This window comes from Schistocerca gregaria, chromosome 5, assembly GCF_023897955.1.
Source record: "Schistocerca gregaria isolate iqSchGreg1 chromosome 5, iqSchGreg1.2, whole genome shotgun sequence".
NCBI classification, from domain to species: Eukaryota; Metazoa; Arthropoda; class Insecta; order Orthoptera; family Acrididae; genus Schistocerca; species Schistocerca gregaria.
The window spans coordinates 197,915,253-197,932,655 of NC_064924.1; the positions used below are offsets into that span (position 1 = coordinate 197,915,253).

The 17,403-nt window shown below is 39.2% G+C and overlaps 1 protein-coding gene across 3 annotated transcripts in view; it reads left to right on the top strand.

Annotated features, from left to right (window-relative positions):
• LOC126271857 (zinc finger protein 239-like) overlaps positions 1 to 17,403 on the top strand; it is a 260,845-nt gene that overhangs the window by 31,189 nt on the left and 212,253 nt on the right. For all 3 annotated transcript variants that reach the window (XM_049974191.1, XM_049974192.1, XM_049974193.1), the window contains exon 2: positions 3,015 to 3,587. In XM_049974191.1, the coding sequence (XP_049830148.1) occupies positions 3,015 to 3,587 (573 nt within the window). The remainder of the gene's footprint in view (positions 1 to 3,014; positions 3,588 to 17,403) is intronic.

Sequence of the window (17,403 nt, forward strand, 5' to 3'; positions counted from 1 at the left end):
AAATTAACAAAGAAAAAAGTGGTTTAAGGCCAGACAAGTTGACACATACGAGGGTGAGTCAAATGAAAACCTTAAATTTGTAATAATAGATCGAAATTTTGCGCCGTTATCCTATAAGTTGGTAAGTGTGCTACAAACAGTGTGCAGAATGGCCTGTAGGTTGCAGCATAGTGCAGATGCACACATACCGCCACAGTGTCAGCATAAAGATGGTCGCCCCACCTGTGACTTACACCAGGGAAGAACAGCGTTCTGTTATTTGGTTTTTGCGAAGTGAAGGTGCGAAACCTGTTGAAATTCATCGACGAATGGAGGTTCAGTACGGTGATGCATGTTTGTCACAGCAGCAAATCTATGAATGGAGTAGGAAGTTCACAGATGGTGTGGTCAGGCATGACAAGTTGTGATTCCACAGGACATTGCAGCAGTTGAAGCCATAGTGAAGGAAAGCTGCCGAGTGACACTGAATGACATTGCAGCTTGTTTACAGATTAGTCATGGGACAGCACACCACATTGTGCATGATGTGCTCCAGTTTCACAAAGTGTCTGCAAGATGGGTGCCACGGCAGCTGACTCATGAAATGAGAGAACGGAGTGTTGATGCTTATGAAGAACTTCTTCAGCACTTTGAATGAGAAGGTGATGGGTTTCTTGTGAGAATTGTTACTGGGGACAAGACCCGGGTTCACTTCCACAAACTGGAAATGAAGAGAGTGAGCAAAGAATGGCGCCATTCCTCATTACCAAAACCAAAGAAGTTTAGAACACAACCTCCTCACCCACCATACTCACCAGACCTTGCCCCCATGTAATTTCCATGTGTTTGGACCACTCAAAGACTCAATGGGAGGAAAGAAGTTCGGTTCTGATGAAGAGGTACGCCACACTGTGCATGTGTGGTTGCGCGGGCTTCCAAAAGAATTTTTTTCCAAATGAATTTATGCACTTTGTAAGCGCTGGAGGACTTGGATTGATTGTGGGGGAGATTATGTTGAAAAGTGATACAGCTTTGTACCACTTCTACACAATAAATAACATTTAAAGAAATATTTGAGGTTTTCATTTGACTCACCCTCGTAATTATTTAAGATTTAGTGTATTGAGGATTTAAGTGTTGTGTACAATGCTCATTTAAACAGGGAGTGGACAAGAATATGGAAACAGCAAGAACATAACGTATTACCAAGCTTAACACAGTGTAGGAAACCTGTTAGCATTCAAAACAGCTTCCAGTCATACAGTTTTAAATATGACTGGCTCTCAGCAACTATATACAAGTTTCAACATAAGAATCACACAGCCAGCTGGTTGCAAGTAACTGTATGATACATTGACCCAGGTTTCGTCCCATGACGGTGTTTTAATACTTTTCGTGTGTGTAGTATATATCTTTGATACAATATCTCTTTAAATGCAAAACACTTTGGCTACGTTGGATACAGAAGCAATCACCCTACAAGCACCAGCAATTTGCCCACATTAGAATTCTCTTAGCTCTGATGTAATGCACTCACAACTACACAGGACACTGTTCTGACCAACACTGAGACTTCCAGCATATTGAGGATGCTGCACAGGTGTGATTTGAGATCAGATACAACAATGAAACCTGCAGGCTTGTCTACCATTTGCATTTATGTTCATGCACCTGTTTCTTACGGTGTTTCCCTAGTTTTGTCCGACCTGTTTACACACACACTTCGAAATGTTAGCTGTTAATGCCTAAATTAATGGCAAACTACTCATGTTCATCTCATTTTTAGTTTAGATCATATTAGATTAGATTTACTTGCATTCCAGGTGACCCATAGTGAGGAAGTCCTCCAGGATGTAGAACATGTCAGAAAAACAATAATACATGACAAATATTTACAACTAAAACAAATAAGCTAATGTACCTTCACAGGTCCAAAGTGGTATGATTGTCATTTTCTTTTTTTAATGAAAACTATATGAAAGGATCATTTTACAACACTCATTTACTAAGATTGCGTTAATGCACTGAACTTAAAATAAAAAATATGTTTTTTTTATTTTTATTTTTGAGGTAATAAACATATAACAGAACTACTGCAATACTTATTGACAAATTTAATTAAGGAATAAATATATTGGGAAACAGTAGTTAGTATCCCCAGTTCCCTAAACAGGCCTCTGCAGGAGGTTCTTGAGTTCACACCACATATAACTCTTATGTTTTTGTGCCTGGAAAACTTTAGCTTGGCTTGATGAATTACTCCAAAAAATAATCCCATATGACACTATGGAGTGAAAGTAAGCATAGTATGCCAGCTTTTTCATTTTTATATCCCCTATGTCTGACAGAATTCACATTGCAAATAGAAATTTGTTTAGATGCTTCAGCAGTTCTGTGGTGTGCTCCTCCCAGTTGAATGTATTATCAAGCTGTAATCCCAAGAATTTGACACTGTCCACTCCTTCTATCTGCTTATCATCATGTGTTAGGCATATGGGGGACACCTCTTACAATTTCCGAATTGCATGTAGTTTGTTTTTTTCAAAGTTAGTTTGGCTAAGAATCAGTGATTAATGTCCACAAATATTTTATTAGCCAGTCCTTCTAAGACTACACTTGATTTGCTATTTATTGCAATGTTTGTATCATCGGCGAACAAAGCAAACTTGGCATCTGGTAATCTTACTGATGAATGGTCATTGATATACACAAGAAAAGGTAAGGGCCCTAAGATGGAATCTTGTGGGATCCAACATGTAATTAGTTCTCAGTCGGATGTTGTCTGATAGCTTAATACATGTCTCTTTCCTAATAACAACCTTTTTTTTTTCGTGCCAAAGGTATATGATAATAAACCATTTTGCAGCATTTCCTGTTAGCCAATGTGTGCCCGCCCCCCCACCCCCCTCCTCTCTCTCTCTCTCTCTCTCTCTCTCTCTCTCTCACACACACACACACTAATACATAATTTAAAATACTTATGAGTTAACTGGTTTTATGATCTCAGTTTTCTTATCTTTTTCTGTTTGTTACAGTTCACTTGAATCCAGGGATTGCTGCACAGCTCCAGAGGATTGCCCCATCATTAAACACCACAGATGATGTGCATATATGTGGAGGCTGCAAGCAGAGTTTTCCAGACATAAATTTATTTGTTGAACACAAGCATGCAGGATGTGCAGTGTCGTCTCAGAACCCTTTATCTGTTATGGGCATATCACTTGATCAGTCAGCTCTGAATTATATCTCCAGCAGTCGAGACAGCAGTGTGTCTAGCCCTGCATCACAGTATTTCAGAGTTATTCTCAATGGCAATAACGTACCATTGCATCTGCAGAGTGGTCCCTGTGAACAAGAGTCTCTCCAGCCATTGCTTGTCACTCCATACAAAAAATCATCAGCTGCTACATCAGATCAGCATGATTTTAGTGTGGAATCGTGTAGTACTCAGAACTCTGTCATACAGCCACCAAAGAAAGTACAGAAGTCTAAGCAAGTTGACAGAACAGTACATACAAAGTCATTATCTACTGATGAAACTGTTCCTGTAAATGCTGCAGATGGAAGTGTTCCTATAAGTGGTACAGATATTTCTTGTCATGAACAGGGTCAGTATAGAATTTTATTACATCTATTTCTGCTGTGCAATCTGAATGAATTCACTCATCTCTGTATCAGTACTTTATTTTCATCTGTGAATATTTTCAACATTGTTATTTGGGACATTGACTTGTCTATTCAGTGCAGTGCGGCACCCTCCGTTCTCTCCCCTTTCCTACCCCACACTCTCAGTTTTTATTAGAATGGGGGAAAGAACTGACCATGGTCCTTTGATTAAAGAAATTGTTTCAGTACTCACCAAAAATGATTTAGCTGAATAAGAGAGAATCAAATTCAAGCTATCCATTGAAACTGGCTCCAAATTAATACAAATCCATAGTGACACTATTGTGTTACCCTCCTCAGTATTGCAGTCATATAACTAGATTGACAAGAACTGTGTGTAAAAGATTTTACTTAGTAAAGTGATTACTTTCAAGGTTTAATTGGCATATCCTGGAAAATGGAACTAGTTTCTTAGTCTGTTTCAACCACTGTAAACCTCAGTAGAATGCATAATATTTTTATTTTATTTAATTGGATATATAAAAAATCTACTCACCAAGCGGCAGCAGAATACACACATCAAAGACTGTTGTGACTGGCAAGTTTTCGGAGCCAGTGCCTCCTTCTTCAGTCAAAGGGCTGAAGGGGAAGGAAGAAGCGTGAAGGAAAAGAACTGGAGACGTTTATGAAAAAGAAGAAGTGTGAAGGAAAAGAACTGGAGAAGTTTATGAAAAGGGGTAGATTTTCGGAAAGTCACCCAGAACCGCGGGTTAGGAGAGACTTACCATATGGGATGAGAAGGAAAGGCTAGTCTCCCCAGACTCATGGTTCTGGGTGACTTTCCCAAGATCTACTTCTTTTTCCTAGACCTCTCCAGTCCTTTTTCTTCATGTTTCTTCCTTCCCCTTCAATCCATCTGCATGAAGAAGGAGCCACTGGCTCTGAAAGCTTGGCAATCACAACAGTTTTTTATGTGTGTGTTCTGCTGTTGCTTGGTGAGTAGATTTTTTGTCCATCCAATTAAATTATGTTGTCAGAGCCTCTTAAGAGATTGATTTGTATGTATGATGTAACAGAAATAATTTATTCACCACACCATCCATCCGACATATAGTGTGTTTCTTTAAATATTGTCTCATATTCTACAAAAAATTGTTTTGAGTTGAGATTCCATTGCAACAATTTTTAATGTTATGCAGCAGTGTAATTTTTAATGTTATGCAGCAGTGTTCACTGAAATGCAGTTAGCCTGTTTCCAGTGTTGTTAGTCAATAATACTGGGTGAAGTTTATTTTACTTGAGCTGTTTTCATGTTTTATGGATCATAATTGTGACCTCTTGCTAGAATTTTATTAAGTCATCCTACCTTCACTTTCAGATTTGTTATAGACTATAATGATGGCTCATTAGAAGATAAAACTTGGCAAAGATTTATCCCTTGGCCCAAGGGCTAATGCCCTTAGAACAAAAATCACCAAGTACACATATACCAAGCATGAAAGCCCACATTGTATAATTTACATGATTGTCTAAAGCAGGGACAGTCCAGAATTTGGCTCATGAGCCATGCCCTGGAACGAGTGCCATTGTGCTCACCTTGGCGGCTGCATACTTCCCCCACTGCCACACGATGATTTCTGAGTGGTAGAAGGGGTCATATTTAGATAACAATGCAGTCATACTGCATATGACTTTTTTTCATATTTCACAACAACATAAATCCCAAGTGAAATAAATTTTCAGTATTGCTTAATTGTTTTTGGTGCTCTGAAGACAGAATATAATTTTTATCTTGTATAAACTGCCAGCATACTGACAGAAGTAGATAATTTCACAAATTTTTTGCACTCACATTGCCACGTAATCTTGATGTTTCATAATCATATAAAGATCTTTCTCACACACACACACACACACACACACACACACACATGTTGATCAAAATATTATTGCACTTTTGCAACCTCATTATGGAGGAGGCATGGAAACTGTATCTGAAAAAAGTAATGTAGAAATCCTGGGGAGCTTTAATGTCAAAGGATTTTTCTTTAAAACAGGAATTACATTGAAGATCAATCAGTTACATTTACTCATGTGCATGGCCACTTTCAATGGTAAATGACCACGGAAACAGCTTGAAAACAGATGTAAGATTGACAGTGTCCTCAAAATGTATTGAAACCTATCCTTATAATTCTTTTAAGGCTGCAATGAATTTTTCAAACCCTGTGTTTTCTGTAATGCTAGTGAGTTTAGGAAACAGGACTGTGTTTGTTGGAATTTGTCCCTTCTACAATGCAATTTTCTTTTTAAATGCATCCCCATCAAATCAGACATAGGTTTTTTCTTACCTTTTAGTATCTTACTGTTGGCAGTATGCAGTCAAATAAACTTAAAATGTGAGGTCTGCAATCCATTCCAGATATTCTAATTTTAGTTCTGCAATCCTTTTCCCTTCATAGATTCACTGCTAGAGTATTTTAAATCGAAAAATCATTCCAGACATCCCCCTTGACTTAACCAACATACTTTTCAGTAATATATAAAGACTACGTACTCTTCAATCAGTTCCATCAAAATCTCTTGCAATTGACAGTGGTATGATGTGTAAGACTTCAGATATTTTACTATTTGTACTGCCAATTTCACCAAGTGCTCCATGCCTGCAGTTTTAACATAACGTGCTTCTTGATGTACAGAATGATGAATCCCTTCTGTTGAGGGTTGTAATTTTTTGGTAATTCATTGTTAATCGAATCTTTAAATTCTTTCTGCATGATATACTAATATTGTCTCAGAGCAAATTTGCAGTAATTGTCAATTATGTGACTGCATAATAAATATTCAGAATTCTCATCCATCTCTACTGCCATTTTCATTCATTTTTAAAGACTTGTGATGATACTAGACTGTCTCTTTTTGTGCAAGCAGCCACTGGATCAGTGAACGTCCTTCATACCACAAACAAATAGGGAAGGGTAAAGAGAGCTGACACAATGATTCTGCTGAACTGAAGAGAGTTGTGCCAACTGAAAAATGCTAGTGCAACACATGAAATGTCACACTGTACCGAGTACATTCAAAAATGAGCAAAGCCGAGAGAGGCTGAGCCTTGACCACACACGGCCCACAGAGCCACATAAAGCTACTCTCTCTCTCTCTCTCTCTCTCTCTCTCTCTCTCTCTCTCTCTCTCTCTCTCTCTCTCTCTCTCTCCCTCCACCTCCCCCTCCCCCTCTCCCTCCCACCCTCCCTCCCTCCCTCTCTCCCTCCCTCTCTCCCTCTCTCCCTCCCTCTCTCCTTCCCCCTCCCCCTCTCCCTCTCCCTATTCACACACACACCCTCTCCTCCCTCTCTCCCCCTCCCCCCATCAAGTTCTTTACATCATAGATGGTCAAAGATTTTATGGCCGAATACCCCATGCCTTTTTGTGCGACACTTAGACTGAGAAGTATAGTGGGCTGAGTGAAGTACAGTGTAAGCTGTTTCTCCTTCAAGACATATCTTTATTAATAATACTTTTTTTTGGGTCATGTTGGTTCATGACAACAAATTTCTTTAGTGAGCAAATGTACTGTAAGCCTCTTATCATTATCTTCAAAGATAGACTCTAAAAAATATTTTTCCATATTATATATTTCAGTGAGGTAAAGAATAAGGTTAGTTCATCTGGAAAGCTTTGTGAATAAAGTAATTGTGCCATGATGTATATACTGCTAAAGTTGTGTTAGTTAAAAGTGTCCATAATAATGAAAGCAACAGCGACCACACTTATAAACATGAAATTATGTGTTTAATTAGTACTGCTTACTGTTGTGCACAAAGTTAGTAATTGCTTCTTTTATGTCAATATTATTGTACAGACAGACATGAGATTTCACAAGGCAATCACAGGCAGCACTCAATTAAGGAAAGTTGACTGAAATAGGAAGGTGTAATGGGACTCTCTGGCTAATGAGCTCTAGTATTCAGATGATGTATGTCTCAAACAAGATCTTGTATGGTGACTGCCATTTCTGGCTCTTGTATTTCAAAACATGGGTTTGTATTGCATGTTAAACATTAGAACATCTGTAATACGTTGGTTGAAGTGATTAGCAGTTCAAGAAAAGTAAAAAAAAAGCATAATGCAACAGATAGAATTGGGTAACTGTAATGTTATTAGACAACAGATTATGAACAGATTTTTATATTTTGATGTACATTTGGCCAGTAACTGTGCTGGAATTTGTCATAAGATAAACTGTAATGTGCATTTTTGTTCTTCTGGTGGTACAACCCCAGTACCTCTAATAGATGTAGATAATGAATGATAGACTGTAATCATAGCTTTTGGAATCCAAGATTCTTTCTTCAGGGTAGAAGAGAGAGTGCATAGTAGAGGGACAGGTAGCAGGTAACTCAGAACCCAGGTTAAGAGGAACCCACTTTGAGGAAAAAGGTAGGTGAAGATAAGGGGAACCGGTCAGAGGAACAGGTCAAAGATAATTTGTAAATAAGTAATAGCTTTGGTACAGGGTTTATTTATGTAGTAACATTGACTTACTACACACAAATATTTGTCTCCTTCCCTCCCTCGGCAAAATCGTTCCCACTCAAGTTGGATTCTATGTAACATGCTTCGTTTCCATTCCCGTCTTTTCTGCAGCTAACGTATCCTCTTTCCTGCCCTGAAGAAGGAATCCAGCATTTAGAAAACTAGGAGCACAGCCTTTTTATCGTTTGTGCATATTTATTGCCATAGGAGCACAGCCTGTTTATTGTTTGTGAATATTTATTGCCGTTGCTGGGAATTTGTGGATGAGAAATGAAGAAAATAGTATCTTAATGGAATTGTTGCTTAGTTTAATCATTAGCGTGACAATACTAAATCATAGGGAACTCTGCTTGTGGTTAATTGACATTTTTTAAGAAGTAATATTTTAAGTTAGTAGTCCAACTTAAAGACACTTGTAAAGATGATTATGTGTTGTCTGAAAGGTCTGCTTTGTGTCTTATACACCAGGGCTGAAAAGGAAGAGCACTATAGGTAGGGACCCTGCCAACTACTTGAACTGATTGAGATGTGTTTTATGTGTTCTACTGTTTGAAGTCTAATGTTATTGTTCAGAAGACTTACATTAGGAAATAAATAATGTGATGTTTTTAGGAAATCAGATATTTACACCAGATAAAGAATTAGTATTAAACATCTGTTATTATATACTCAAAAACTAGGAGCAAAAAAACTGCTACACTCAGGATTTACAGAAGTAGAACTTGTTGACTGCAATGTAGCAAGATTTAATATTGTCTTTTTTACTTGAAGTAGCCTCATCTTGAATGCCCAGTTGCATTGTAGAATTTCAAAAACAGTTATTTCAATTTCAATAAACAATTTGCTTGTCTGTTTTGTAATGTCAGTTATTACTAGTCTCAGAAATATTTATAACCACAATGGTTTTCTGTTTTAGAGATTTTATGGATTTGAAATTAGAAAAAAATTCCTCAGTTAGGATAGTGCAAGTGTTATCATAGGGGTACTTCTCCCCTATCATTCCATAAGCTACATGTGCTCTCTGGGTCATTTGTGTGTCACAGGAAGTGGGAATATTTGCTTAACTGCTTGGGTCATTTTGATGATACAAACCTCAATTTCTACAGTAAAAGATAAAAAGAACACCTCTATATCAAGATTTTTCTTGAGACAGAGCAGTAGTTAACCTCTGGGGCATCCTAGTTGCACCCGTCTTACCAGTTAAGTGGGACCCTTATTGGAAGGACATGTGTGTTCTCTAGCTACTCATGGGACATGTATGGAGTTCACTGCTTCAGATAAAAGCACTTCCAATAGTCCAGGTTATTCATCAGGCGCAGTTTTAACCTCCTGTTTAACATACAATATTGGAGTGGCTAATACACTACTGGCCATTAAAATTGCTACACCACGAAGATGACATGCTACAGATGCAAAATTTAACTGACAGGAAGAAGATGCTGTGATATGCAAATGATTAGCATTTCAGAGCATTCACACAAGGTTGGCGCCGGTGGTGACACCTACAACGTGCTAACATGAGAAAACTTTCCAACAGATTTCTCAGACACAAACAGCAGTTGACTGGCGTTTCCTGGTGAAATGTTGTTGTGATGCCTCGTGTAAGGAGGAGAAATGCGTACCATCATGTTTCCGACTTTGACAAAGGTTGGATTGTAGCCTATCGTGATTGCAGTTTATTGTATCGCGACATTGCTGCTCGCGTTGGTCGAGATCCAATGACTGTTAGCAGAATATGGGATCGGTTGGTTCAGAAGGGTAATACGGAACGCCGTGCTGGATCCCAACGGCCTTGGCAGTCGAGATGACAGGCATCTTATCTGCATGGCTATAACAGATCGTACAGCCATGTCTTGATCCCTGAGTCAACAGGTGGGGATGTTTGCAAGACAACAACCATCTGCAAGAACAGGTCGATGACGTTTGCAGCAGCATGGACTATCAGCTCAGAGACCATGGCTGCGGTTACCCTTGACGCTGCATCACAGATAGGAGCACCTGCGATGGTGTACTCATCAATGAACGTGGGTGCACGAATGGCAAAACGTCATTTTTTCGGATGAATCCAGGTTCGGTTTACAGCATCATGATGATCGCATCTGTGTTTGGCAACATCGAGGTGAATGCACATTGGAAGCGTGTATTCATCATCACCATACTGGCTTATCACCTGGCGTGATGGTATGGGGTGCCATTGGTTACCCGTCTCTGTCGCCTCTTGTTCGTATTGACGGCACTTTGAACAGTGGATGCTGCATTTCAGATGTGTTACAACCCGTGGCTCTACCCTTCATCCTTCATTTGATCCCTGCAAAACCCTACATTTCAGCAAGATAATGCCTGACTGCATGTTGCAGGTCCTGTACGGGCCCTTCTGGATACAGAAAATGTTCGACTGCTGCCCTGGCTAGCACATTCTCCACATCTCTCACCAACTGAAAACGTCTGGTCAGTGGTGGCCGAGCAACTGGCTCATCACAATATGCCAGTCACTACTCTTGATGAACTGTGGTATCGTGTTGAAGCTGCATGGGCAGCTGTATCTTTACATGCCATCCAAGCTCTGTTTGACTCAATGCGTACAAGGCCGTTATTACGGCCAGAGGTGCTGATTTCTCAGGATCTTTGCACCCAAATTGCATGAAAATGTAATCACGTCAGTTCTAGTATAATATATTTGTCCAATGAATACCCGTTTATAATCTGCATTTCTTCTTGGTGTAGCAATTTTAATGGCCAGTAGTATAAGTAATGAACTACAGTAACAAGTCTCAAATCACAAGCTGTAATGCTGGCTGGAGTGGCCGTGCGGTTCTAGGCACTACAGTCTGGAACCGCGAGACCGCTACGGTCGCAGGTTCGAATCCTGTCTCGGGCATGGATGTGTCTGATGTCCTTAGGTTAATTAGGTTTAAGTAGTTCTAAGTTCTAGGGGACCGATGACCTCAGAAGTTGAGTCCCATAGTGCTCAGAGCCATTTGAACCATTTTTGAACATGCTATAATATGTTTTTTTATTACAAAGTGGAAGGAGGAATCCTTTGAAAAGGTGTCTCCTTTCTACACACGGAAGGAATAGGACATGTTGGTAAGATCTTTAAAATCAGTGAAATGGCTACTACTCATAGAAACAGCTACTTCCATCCAGACAGCCAACTCTCAAAAGTAACAACCTAGGTGAATACCTAGTTTCTGCAACTTACACAAGACCTTCACCTTCAGAAAACTTATAGTCAATAGAGATCTTATGAAAGTTTTTACAGTAGATTACTAGTAAAAGTAGGAGACAGAAGGTGTGTATTACATTCATGTTAACAAGAAGAGGATCAGTAATAAACTTGAGAAAACAGCTGTCTTTATACTTGAGTTTAGCTCACAAGTTTTACCTGTATGTATGAAGATTTGGTTTACCTGCCAAAGGATTACAGTGTTCATTCCAAACCCATTGTATTCTTACAGATGATAAAAGTATGACCACACCATGTTGAATTCCAAATCACAATGCTACCTACAAGCCAGGAGCTCCACATATGCTGGCACGATGAAGATCTACAAAGAAAAACAGTCTTTGTTTCATTCTTGAAGAAACATGTTGTGAGGGTAAATTTAGTGACACAAACTGAGGCAATTGAAATGTGTGAATGTTTCACGGTAATGTATACAAGCTGTTGACACTATACCACTTGTCATTGCAACATCCTCCAAGATGATGACAAAGCAAAAAGTGTATGCAAACCATTACTGAAGGAAAATGATAGCTGCAGTACAGAAAACCTCAACAGAAGCATTGTTGGTCATATTTGTGTAAGGAACAGGCTACAGAGAAAAGAAAACTAAACAAAATGCGCTGAAGTCATCAGGTCATATTTTGTCTTACAGATGTTTTGAGATTTCTTCAGTAGGAAATGTGGAACACGCAGTTTGCCTCCGAGTGCCAAAACTGTATCCCTACACATAAAAAATTCATGTAAAGAGAAGGAAAGAGGATTTGTAACAAAAATCTCAACAGTGAAATGGCATCCATATGCCAGTGGAACATGAACGAGTTCAGATAAGAGAACTGAAGCTCTTGATAGAAGTGAAACCCTGTTCCAAAGGTAATGATACGTCTGTGCTAAGGGGTTGTTGTGTCCTAGAAGATGACGTCAGTGGAGAGGAACTTAAAAGAAGAGTGACCATATTTTTCCATAACAAATACCACATCTGGCCTTTTTTCCTAAACATCATGTTGAAAACAGTTGCAATGCAACTGTCATGTAAAATAACAGTTTGTTTCCTTTACTTACCACTACAAAAAGGCCTAGGCAGTGAGATTGTAAATAAACAGATCAGACAGTTTCCCTATACATTCCTCCATTGTAAAGATTTAACTCAATATGCTATGAGACACTCATCACATGACCCCATGGGACAGGTATTGAGAGCTGTATGGAGTGAGGAATTATGCCTTTTGAACATTGGCTAGCATTGCTATGGCATTAATGTCATCCATCAGGCTTTCTGTATGCTATCTCACCCTCACTGAAACTGCTCACTGAAAAGTGATCAGTGATATGGATTAGCTATATGCGGAAACATGAACTATGGCAGTGTTATTACCATGTGTGTCCAAGAGCGACAAATGTGCCATTATTATTTTCTTGGCTGTTGGAGGACAAACACTGACGACATCCATTGCAGAATGAAGAATATGTATGAGGGTACATGTCTGTCGAACACCACCATTGTGCGCTGAGTTAACACGACCGCACCACCCCTGAATTTTACTGTTGGCGCTACACATGCTGGCAGATGACATTCACAGGGCATTCGCCATACCCACACCTTGCCATTGGATCACCACATTGTGTACTGTGATTCGTCACTCCACACAATGTTTTTCCACTGTTCAGTCATCCATTGTTTACGCTCCTTACACCAAATGAGGTGTCGTTTGGCATTTACCGGCATGGTGTGTGGCTTATGAGCAGCTGCTCAACCTTCAATTCCAAGTTTTCTCACCTATCACCTAACTGTAAGTTCTTGCAGTGGATCCTGATGCAATTTGGAATTCCTGTGTGATGGTCTGGATAGATGTCTGCCTATTACACATTATGTCCCTCTTCAACTGTCGGTGGTTTCTGTCAGTCAACAGATGAGGTCGGCCTGTATGCTTTTGTGCTGTACATGTCCCTTTATGTTTCCTTTTCACTATCGCATCAGAAACAGTGGACCTAGGGATGTTTAGGAATGTGGAAATCTCGCATAAGGCATATTTCACAAGTGACACCCAGTCACCTGATCACATTTGAAGTCTGTGAGTTCTGCAGAGCACCCCATTCTGCTCCCTCATGCTGGGTGTATACGACCCGGGACAACTGGGAGATTCGGGAAAAACCTGGGAATTTTTTCATCCGGGAGAAAACCGGAAAAAATCTGGGAATTGTTTAGAATTCCGGGAATTTTTCATTGTTTTAGTTTTCAGTTAAATTTTTGTGATTTTGATCGGTAAGAATCAATACTCTAACAAAGGATATTACTGTATCCCGCTAGAGCAGAATAATACTGTAGTAACAAAACATGAACGAGAGAAAAAAAAGAAAATAAAACTTAAGTTACATGGGGATGTGCCGTATACAGCAACAAAACAATGCTCATACAGGTGTCTGCCAACAGTAGTATGTCAAAGGCTTCAGGAAGACTATGCAATGCTTTATAACAACAAATTGCCTCTGATGATCTTGACGTGACAACTGTTTAAATTAGATTCATTTGAGCAGTTGCGGGTGGGCTCTTGGGCATGCGCAAGTAAGTCGCATATGAGTAGTACCTTCTTATTTTGCCCCGGTTCGGAAATAAAGTAAATCTAGGGCTGATGCACAGAGCAGTATGAATTGTGGTGGGGAGGTGGGTCGTCTCCACGTGACTTGTGTTTACGTTCAGTAATTTTGTTGTTTCCTCTTCGTTTATTGTTCTCATGTTAAATGATAACAAAACAAATTTTTGTGGAGGGGAGCTATCAAATGAATTAAAATACGTGTGCATAATTACGGAAGGCTAAAACTTGTTGTTAGTTTCAGATTTTATTCCCACCTTTCTGACAGCCAAGCATTAATCGCCTTACAGAACAATGAAGTTATTTTTGCCGGTTTGCTAAAGAGATTGGCTTTTTATTAATCTTTTCTGCTGAGGCAGTCAATTTATTTGAAACGAAGTGTTTAATTTCAAACTTTTGGCTAGTTTCAACTGTTCGGTGCATTTCAAGTGCACGTATGGCATTATGCCATAATGAAGAACAAAACATGAGATAATACAGTACTGGTACTCCAAGGAAATTTGCATACGAATGTGCATTTTAAGCTGAATTATGCATTTTTGCATGGTTCACGAAATTCTGATGCTCTTGAAGTATCCTCTTTTGTCTTTTTCTTTTATGACATGGTGTAAGATCTTTTAATGTTTTACACGTACGAACATATGGGCTTCCTGCATCATCGTAGCTGCGCAAGCGCGGTGACGCCTGTTATCTGGCGCTCTCTTGCAACTGCTGAAACGAACCTATTTCTAACAGGTCGTGGAAAAAATGTTGCGAATGATGGTTTGAAAAGCGTTATATTCAAAGCAGATTTCCTTTTACACAAAGCGTTTGACTCTCATTTAAAAATCAGCTGTTTGAGGACGAATATTTAGAAGAATGCGAGCCCAGAACATCATTTACGTCGTTATTAAAAATTTTACTGTGACGTTTGAGTGATGTATCTTAAAGTGTAACAAGCGCAAAAAAGATGAAGATTATATGTGGAAGCTTAGCTTCTCTTCCACCTTATTAATCTTAGAGACCAATATTATATGTGAATTCTATGTATATAAATTTAAACCATTAACTTTTCTTATTTGTGTGTTCGCATTACTGAAGAGTGATCTTGCTATTGGCTGGCTACATCACCTGTCCTATGCTGTCATCAGATCGTGAGATCACATGACATGAGCTATGACTGGCTTACAAAAGTGCATCGCAAACTTGATTTCAATGCTTCAGAGAGTGACATGCGGTGTTTGGTGGAATTCAAATTTATTCCTTCGTAATATGAAAATATGCAGCGTACATGTTGCTGCACATCAAAGGTCTTTCAAAACGTGTTTTTCCCCCCTGAGTTTCGTTTTCTAAAGTGCCTGGAAATTCTACGTCTGCGTAGAAAACCATGAACATTCAAAGGATTGATGAGTTTTACGGTGCCGAGGAAGAGTATGCTGTCACTTAACACCGAAAAAGTGTATTTTCACCCAGGAGAAAGTGTGTTTTGAACCGGTAAATCTGGGAAAAATCCAGGATTTTTTTCCCTTGTCCATGTATACACCCTGTCATGATATATAATGACTACTGAGGTAGCTGATATTGAGTACCTGACAGTAGGTGGCAGGACAATGCACTTAATATGGAAAACATTTGTTTTTGGTGGTGTCTGGATACTTTTGATCACGAAGTGTACATCCAGTGTGGTTTCAGGAGGTATTGTCTCACTGTTGATAACCTGACCTTGTTAGAGGCAACTATACAGCAGGTTTTCCTCCATAAGCTACACAGATGTGTTTTTTGATCCTGAGAAGGCCTAACATCCACAGACATCTCCACATATGAGGCACCACGAAATACCTTCCCATTTTGATATTGTTCTTCATTATTTCAGGCATCAAACTTGGGAATTATGTCAAACAGGTTCCACTAGAGGATGATTTCCTACAATTCTATTTGTGAAAGACTTTGTTATGTTTGCAAGTGCTTCACCCTTCAACAGCAAAAATTCAGTTACAACTGACACTAAAGATGTTGGAGGAGTGGATGCTGTGTGCTGTCTTCAAATTTTAATGACTGTATTTGTCTTTCACATACTTTGAAAATGATTATGCATCATATTGTGTGGATCAGCAAGACCTTATGTTAAAAGACTATGAAAGTCTTTGTCTAGTCCGATTGAGTACAGAAACAGTCCCACACCAAACCCTGTATTGAGAGTGGTTAGCTCCTCATGGAGTATCGGCTGTATGGGTTCTTGTCGAGCAATTACATCTGGTTGAGTGACTGCTCAAACAAATGAAATTTATAAACAAACAATGATACCATTTGGAATCCATGTGAAAGCAAACCTAGTATGTGTTGGAGACAAAATATGAGTCCTTATTCAGTGGGGGACCCAGCTTCTGCCCCAGTTAGTTGAAGTCCTATTATCATACTGGTTTCAAGTAAATACAAGAATGACTCTACTAGCAGTTATATTTAATATTAATTTACAACAGTTAATGCAGCACTCAAATATATGGCAATCTATCCTGATGCTTCTAGGACTGGGACAGTCTTGGCTGGTTTGGCTGGTGTGTGGTTTGCCCTGTAGTGTCTTCAAGATTTACGTGCTGCATACATTCTCAATATACAAGGGCTGTTCAAACAGTAAGGTGACTTCAAATTGCACGGGCTACATAAAATTGATTATTGATCTCTTTTTTTTGTTATGTTGGTACACATGTCCCGAACATATGTTCACAGTTACAAGTGTACAGTGTACTTCGTTTTTGACAGATAGAAGGGTTAGACATGTTTTAGTGTGCTTGGCGATTTTTGATTATTATAAAAAATGGAGCAAAGAATTTGCATCAAATTTTGTTTGAAAAATGAAATCAAGTGCTCTAAAACACTTGAAATGTTGAGAGTGGCATATAGTGAATCTGCTCTAAGTAAAAAAAAAAAAGTTTGCAAGTTTCCAAGATGGATGAGAAGATGCCAATGACGAACCTCGCTCTGGACACCCCAACACATCAACAACGGATGATAACGTCGAAGCTGTGAAGAAAATTGTTTCGAAATATCATCAGATTACTGTAAGAGAATTTGCTGAGGATGTTGGCATATTGGTCGGCTCGTGTCGTGCAATTTTTTCAAATGTTTTGGGCATGAGACGGGTCAGTGAAGTTTGTTGCAAAACTTCTCAATTTTGATCAGAAGAACCGTCGCATCAGCATCGCTCAGGAGTTCTTGAATGACGTCAATGATGAACATGATTTGCTCAAAAGGGTCATAACTGGTGACGAAACATGGGTTTACGGTTTTGCGTCAAAACCAAAGCCCAATCGTCCCATTGGAAGCATCCTGGAGAGCCAAGACCAAAAAAAAGCACGCCAGGTTCGATCAAATGTCAAAGTTTTGCTCACTGGTTTTTTTCCGTAATTGCCGTGACGTAGTGTATCAAGAATTTTTGCCTTCAACTTGTAAAGTCAATAAAGAGCATTACCTTGACGTTATTTGCCATTT